General features: G+C 38.7%; 1 protein-coding gene across 1 annotated transcript in view; it reads right to left on the bottom strand.

The window, feature by feature from the left end:
• gbe1b (glucan (1,4-alpha-), branching enzyme 1b) overlaps positions 1-7,884 on the bottom strand; it is a 123,430-nt gene that overhangs the window by 25,292 nt on the left and 90,254 nt on the right. The window contains exon 14 of the mRNA XM_014012748.1: positions 6,232-6,362. Within this exon, the coding sequence (XP_013868202.1) occupies positions 6,232-6,362 (131 nt within the window). The remainder of the gene's footprint in view (positions 1-6,231; positions 6,363-7,884) is intronic.

The raw sequence follows: 7,884 nt of genomic DNA, 5'->3' as shown, positions 1-7,884 counted from the left end.
GTCTTTCTCCATGGCCTCTCCAAACTCCTCCCACGCCCGGGTTTTTGCCTCAGCGACCACCCGAGCCGCATGTTTTTTTTTTAAATTTTTGAATAAAAAAAAATCTAAAAACATGAAAAAAATCCATGAGATTGCTCTAGATGTCTGTATACCTGCAAAATGACGAAAAATCCGTGTGAATTATGGATAATCTGTACAACTTCTGAAAAGCTGCTTCAGAAAAGTCATTTAGCATTCACACTGCATTTTTGCAGAAAATGCAACGTTTTATTGCGGTGTTTCTGCTTTTTATGCAAAAAAGTGAAAATATAACTTTTATTTTGTTTACAGCTGCAACAGTGGATTCCCTTCACTGAAAACCTTTTTCCACTATAAGCATCGAGGAGTTACTATGTACATTTCTCCATTTGGCAAAACCCTGCTTATTTTTAGCTTCCATGGTTAATTAAGCATGGAAGCTACACATTAGAGAGATAACACCTGCAGATCCACATTAAAAAGCAGGCAGGCATCCAATGTGTGGCAGAAAGCAACAAAAGGTGCGTTAAAAGTGGTTTTCCTTTTCTATTTTTGCAGAAGGACCCTCTCTGATCTAATATGGTACTTGTCACATTGCAAAAAGAAATTCCACCGTGGATCAATTTTCAGTGCGCAGCGTGGTCAGCTGCATCTAACCATTACAGTACCTCTGGATTCAGCTATGGTGCAGAGCTCCACTGTGACATCCTGACCCTCACACAGGTAGAAGAAAGTTTAAGTATATGACAGCTGAGTGTAATGAAAAAGCACTTTTGGACTCTTTGAGCTTGTCTTGTTTATCTCCTCTGCCTCTGAGTGGCACTTTCATCTGTCTTCTCCCCTAATTGGATCCTCTGCACATGTTCCCTTCGGAGGATCTGCATCTCCTTCGTACACGCAGTGCATTTACCTTCCTCACACACACACGCGCACACACACACGGCACATTTGCCTTTATGTGTTTACCGCCTCTCTGTATAATGATAGCCGGAGCTTTGCCCTCACATTTATTTGCATTTCCTCTCAACCCACCCAGAGTCTGAGGCCTCTCCTTAAACATCAAAAGAAGCACCAGGAGGAAAAGATGTGGTGCTATCTAAATGAAAATAAATCCTCAAAAACGATGTTACAGACACTGTGCAGCTGGGCTATTAGCGCTTTGCCCGGGACTCACCCAGTCAACGTGGAGCTAAAAATATGAGGCAAAAAAGGCAATTATTTTACAACAAAACTGCTCACAATTAAGGGGTGATATTTAAAGATTAGGTCTTACTTTTGTTAGTAATGTCGACATCAAACAAACTATTTTTCAGTCTCGTCAATTACATTTAGTGATACAAAAACTTTGTTTTATGACCTGCTGTCGGTGACTTTTCAATCTAAACAGCTTTCCAAATATTAATTATATTTAAAAGAATAATCATCAAACTGAATCGATGTCCTTCACGATAATTTGCTCTGATGTAATCACACACTTTCGCAGCCCACTTTTTCAGCCACTGAAGTTACTGCACCATGGTCTAGGCTGTCCCAATTGGTACGCGCCTACTTGTGTGGCTAACAAAACCCTGAAAACTTAGGCTGCATCTGAGTATCCTGATTGGCAGACGATATCCCAGGATTCATTGCGTCGTCAGTAAATTAACAGAAAAAATGAAGACCACAGCATTCTTTTTTTTCATGATGGAGTTTGGAAATTCATCACGTATTGAAGAATATGTTTTTAAATATTTGATTAGCAACACGGCTGATGAAGTTAAACAAAATGCAATTACAAGTGATACTAGAGCTAAGCTTACTGTATTTATTCATGTATAATACGATCTTGAGGATAATACAATCATCATTTTTGAGCTAAAAAGCATTAAAAATCTAATTATCAATAATTAACCCATGTATAATACAACCCCCCACCCCACACACACACACACACAAACACTTTATAGATGATTTTTAGGGTTAAATTTCTAGTATTATACATAAATTATTGATGGTTTTTATTTATGTGAAACATTTTCTTTAATAATTAGGGGTGTAAGAAAATATCGATACACTGAAATATCGCGATATTTCATTTCCCGATACTGTATCGATATTCTAAAGCCCTGTATCGATTTTTAAGTAAGGTTTAAAATGTCAACCTTCTAGCCAACCATTCATTTTAATGTTGTAGTTCAGCCTCTGACCACTAGTTGGCAGGAGTGAGCCAGACATTTGGCTCCTCTACCTCTTGAGTGCCAGAGAGTAAGGGTAACATTAGCATTGTAAGTAAACATTAGCTTTTCTCTTTTTTTCAGTAAGAGGTTTTTATTTAATAGAATTTTTGGGAAAAAAACCGCAATATCTCGCAATACATTGCCTTGCTTACAGTATCGCAATATATCGGGATATATTGTATCATGACCCCTCTGTTATGATATGTATCGTATCGCCAAATTCTTGCCAATACACAGCCCTATTAATAATACTGAATTTTGTGAAGCTACGCCACCCGTGAAAAGACACGAGAGTACATATTCCAAATGAAGGCATGGGATATAAAACGTAACACCGTAGTAATGGCGTGTGGTCATGTAAATATATATCATCCGAAGACTAGACTGTGTCATTTCACAGTTGTTTTATACAGCCTACACAGACGGCTTACAGCCCACGTAGGGTGCGGCCTACGTGGGCCGCAACCCCCTAAATCTGGACACAGCTATAATGTTTTTGTCTGTGAATGTGTGTTTCTGTTAAGGTTGGGCGATATGTAACTTTTTCCAACGGTTATTAATCTGTCCAATAAATGACGATGATGATGTGTTCACATTGGTGGCGTTTGGACTTTTTTATGGACGGAGCAATTTGAACATTCAAAGACTGATTTTCTGACAGAACACAAATGTCCAAAATGAGGAACTGGTTGCCAAAAAATATATATAAAGTTGCCTCTTTGGGATTGCTTTGGCTTTAAACTGGATGAAAAAGGTAAGGAACAAATAGGGCCCAATGACTTCTGCGATGTAGAAAACGAGGAATTGACCAAACAAAATGAAATCCAGCGTAAAGGAATTTGCTTACTTGGGCGAGTTTCTACTTGGACTGGACGCGTAAGGATAAAAAAAGAAAACAAAAACCATTGCTGAGCCTATTGGTGGTCTATAAATTTACCAATCGTCCAACTCCAGTTTCTGTTAGCAAAATATCCCATAAATCACATAACTGAATTTACAAAAGCTTTCATAAGCTGTTCATCTACCATTGATAACTGTTTAGACTCAATTTCCATTGATCTAATCTGTTAGCTTTAGACTTATACATTCAGATTCTATGAGTAAATGCAGAATAAAAACGAATAAATCCTCACAGTTCGGAGCAGAATAGATACCTCGGCTGCTGGCATCCAAAGAAAACAAACAAACTCCACCATCGCATCAGTTTAATCATAAACGAAGAAGTAACGAAGCCTCGTGTCCACCTGGGGAAGCGATGGCGTGAGCCTCATAAGGGAGTAATGTCCTTTCTGATAAACACAGATCTGTCAGCTTCCTGTCCCCCTCCACATTCCTGATCATTAAGCCTGCTGTAATCACAACTGTGGGACTCATTAAATTTCTGACAGCCAATGTTGCTAAAGAGAGTCTTTCTGACTCACTGGGCTCTGATATTATTTTTCTCCACCAGCATAACAAGATTACAATAAACAACTGACTCATATTTCCCTCAACAATTACAACTAAAAAGAACCAGCCTCATAGAGAGAGAGAAAAAAAGCCATTGAAAACTGGGGGTCGTTACAAGTCTAGTTTATTTTTAACACGTCTCACGCAGTGCTTAAATCTCTGATCCACTTCTCAGCCCAGAGTCTTCTCAGGGGAGGTTTTTAGTATCCTAAATGTCTTGTGGCACAGTGAAAATGTACTTGTACGAGTTTAATTAGGAGACAAGTCAAGCATTCAAGACCATCAACAGTCAGCAGTAAAGATTAAAGGAGAGGTTGATGCACGTTTGACAAAAAGGGCAAAGAAATTGAAGGCATTTGCTCCTGAGAATAGCTGAAGGTTGACTTTTCAATGTGGAGGTTTATTTATAATCTGCATTAGCCTCCAATAGGAAATAAACAACAGCTCACTGTTGGTGTGGGCATTTCTTAACGGAGGCTGACAATAAGAGCAGCACAAACTGTAGGCAGCTGTATACTCCACTGCATGAGCACCCCTGCAGTTTGCAAATGCAGCATAATAAAGTGAAAATGATTTAACTACAATTTATGTTTAAAATTGAGCTCATTGACAACAACCTGACAGGTTTATTATAATAAATAGGAACCATCATTTGGAGATATTGCACATCTACACTGGATAATTCTCACTTAAGGGGCCAGTATTTTGTGTTTCTCCGGCATATAGTTCAATTCTACACCAAAACAAAGTAACTATGTCACCTTCAGTTGTAATGAAAATGCAGATAATTTGTATAAATCAAAAATTAATTTGACTTCACATCACAGCCATTTCTAAACCCCTTGAAATTGGCCTCTGTGTCTTTAAGAACCGCTTTCATCACGCCCATTTCTACACGTCATCACAACAGCTTCATGCCGTTTACAACTTGTCTTAAAAGCGTTGTATTTTGCAGTAATATTACTAATGAAAAATAAGAACAACTTTATACAATAATGGTTTAGGGTACAATTGAACCTTACTTGAATGATCCCACGTCAAACCCGGAAAGTACTTTTTCTGAAGAACCGGAGTGAGAACAGAGACAACGTTTCAGCTTGGTAAGATATCTCCCAGTCATCCTCACACACACGTCAATGTTAAGATTATTTTTTTATTACTAAAATGTGTAAGCCAACTAAAGAACACAGATAGTAATATAAGTTATGAATGATAACCGTAGATCACAGATAGACCAAACAACCGAACAAAACATGAGTTGTTTTTCAGCTTACCTGGGCAGGTGACATGGTGTTTGTGTTTGAACTGCATCATCTTTTAGTGATAAACTTATTAGTCCATGGTTAAATTCCCTTTAGTTCAGAAAGCTATCATCTGTAAAGTGGCTTGCACAAATATTACATTTTTTTTCTTTGGAGGGTTACTTCTAAAACTGAAGCCCAGTAGCGCTCTGTGATGAGGAAGCTCGGCTTGGAGACCCAGCAGCACCTAAAAGATGGTTCTAGGGCCAAGCAGCCATTTTTGTTCTCGATTCAGGACATTACATGATTTCTCAAACGTGCATGAAGGAGTCGAAGCAACACTCAGAAATGTTTTTGATGAGGGAATGACAATATAACATGATATAAAGCTGCAAAAAGTTAATTCTACATGACATTGCCCCTTAAAATAAAAAGTCAAGACATGCGACCCCAATTCTGAAAAGTTGTAGAAAATGGTTTATAAGATTAGCAAATTATTTAATTTGTTTTCTATTCTACGCAGATTATACTAATATATATATATATACTGTATATATATATGTATAAATCCTACATTTGGGGACAATTGGTGCATTTGGGGACAAAAGTCGAGTCCCCATTTGGTTTCAATGCCATTGGTGGGTTGGGGGTTGGGTTTAGGACCAAGGTGTGAATTGAGTTTAGTTAGTTTTAGGGTCAGGTAGGTACCTGTGAGGTTAGCCTTAGAGTTTGTGGTCAGGGTTAGGCTGTAGAAATGTAATGGAAGTCAATGGAATGTCCCCAATTGGATAATTGTGCAAACTTGTGTGTGTGTTCATATTGGAATGTATAATTATTTTAGCTGAACAAAGGGGTGAGAGATAATAAGCTATGCTTCTTCTCACTCCTTTTTGATTATGCCAGCTATTTCCATTGGTTATGTTGTTCTATAGTTATTGTGCTTCCTCAAATTCTCTTTTTTTAATAGAGATGTGTGTTATATTGCAAAAAGTGGGAAACTAGGTATCATTTGCATATTCAAAATAAATTATTAAAAAACATACATTTTTATAATTTGAGTTAGGTTACCACAAAGTAATGTCTATGAAATTTAAAGGACCAATGATCTGCGTGGGATTATCACAGCTTTTTGTCTTGCCTTTAAATTTGACTGTTTTTAAAGTTATCAGGGATTTTGTGAAGCACAAAGACTAAGTTTGATTATTGTTGTAACAAATGAACACTGCATCACTCTGAGAGGTACTTGAAGTGTGCAGGAAAACTAATGTCGGGAGAAAAAAAAATCGTAATATGATAAAAAAGGATACTTTCCTGGTGCTTCTACACCCACCCTGTAGCTCTGGAAGCTCTTGTTGGGGTGGAAATTGAAGATAAAGAGCACATTTGCCCTGTCAAACACAATGACCTTGTCTCCTTCATGCTTGGCGCTGATGAAGGCCTGGAGGAGGAAGAGAGAGAAAGAGAGAGAGAGAGGAGGAAAGAAAAGCTCATAAAGTATTTCTTCATGAATAGTCATCACCTTTTGTCCTGCTGGATTTAAATCGTCATTACGGAGCACCTTAAATCAGGGGAGGGCAAATATCCAAACAGACTGAGAAGCACTCCCGAATCAAATTTCAGGTGGCACTCATCAGCGGAAACCAGCGGCCCAAGGTGGTGTGCACGGCAGACGCTGTCAGCTCCAGACAGCGCACGATAAAGGCGCCGCTCTCTCCTGCGGAGCAATCTGCTGCTAACGTGTCATTAGCAGAGATTATCAATGTCACCCAACCCCCCTATTTTTGGTGCCTTGTTCCCCAAGCCAATTTCAGCGCGGCATATTCACGGCTGAGCAAGATGATAAGCAGCCCTACAACTGGACCGGCAGAGTTGATGGAGGTTAAGAAATGAGCTGACAGTCTGGAGTCGGTCCATTTCTGCCAGAGCTCTGAAGTAATGCCAACTTCCTCTGGCTGGCAGGAACTGCTTTGGAATTGCAAAACAAATTTAACCTGCGTCTATCAAGTCGTACTCAAACTTGTTTGTACAGTCCAGCTTTACTTAACTAAAATCTTTAAAAAAAATAGCAGTCAGCCCAGATGTTCAGATCGGCGTGATTATGTTTAGAATCTCTTGATGTTTGCCTGAAATATGAAAATAATGTAATACTTTCTTCAAATGTGCACCAGCAGCGAGGGCCTCGTGAGATCCAAACATATGGTTCCCTGATATCAAAGCGGTGGCTTCTAGTCTGAAGTCAGGTCTGAGAGTCTGCCGAGTTTCTGTTTCTGTCACCGCCTGCAGCATCACACTGACCTGGAACCATTCAAACTCAGTGCAGGAGAGAGGGGTAAATCCCTATTTGTGAAGTCAGCACTCCCACTGAAAATGTTTTTTTAAAGAAACTGTTCCACTGCTTCTTTCTGTCTCACTGTCAGCTGCAGGTGCACTCAGGGAAAAAATAAAATATTTTATTTTATTGGCCAACAATAAGGTGATATTGTTTTTGCCTGCCAGTGTGTGTGTGTGTGTGTGTGTGTGTGTGTGAGAGAGAGAGAGAGAGTTTGTCTGTCTGCAAAAGAAATCTCATGAATCAGTGGATGGACTTTAATGAAACTCTCCAAAAGTAATTACTGAGTTGACATCTACGACCAATTACTTTTTAGACTCAGCTAATTCAATATAACCATCGCAGCTAGGCATTCTCAGCCAGTTTTACAGATATTAAAGGGGGGGGGGGGTATTATGTATTTTCCAGACACATAATTCAACTCTATACCACAATCAAGCAACTATTACCTTCAGTTGTTATAACGCAATATATATCAAAAATAAATTTGCCGTTGCATCTAAAAGCCTCGAAATTGGCCTCTGTCTCTTTAAAGGGATCCACGATTATTTGTAACATTAAACTTTATTTGAAAAACATTTATTTTAACTGTAAAATACAGACTGTAAAAATACTGTAGGCTGTTTAGTTT

This window comes from Austrofundulus limnaeus, unplaced genomic scaffold (genome assembly GCF_001266775.1).
Source record: "Austrofundulus limnaeus strain Quisiro unplaced genomic scaffold, Austrofundulus_limnaeus-1.0 Scaffold94, whole genome shotgun sequence".
NCBI lineage: Eukaryota > Metazoa > Chordata > Actinopteri > Cyprinodontiformes > Rivulidae > Austrofundulus > Austrofundulus limnaeus.
The sequence above is the reverse complement of the archived record's forward strand: the minus strand, read 5'-3'. Positions and strand labels throughout refer to the sequence as shown.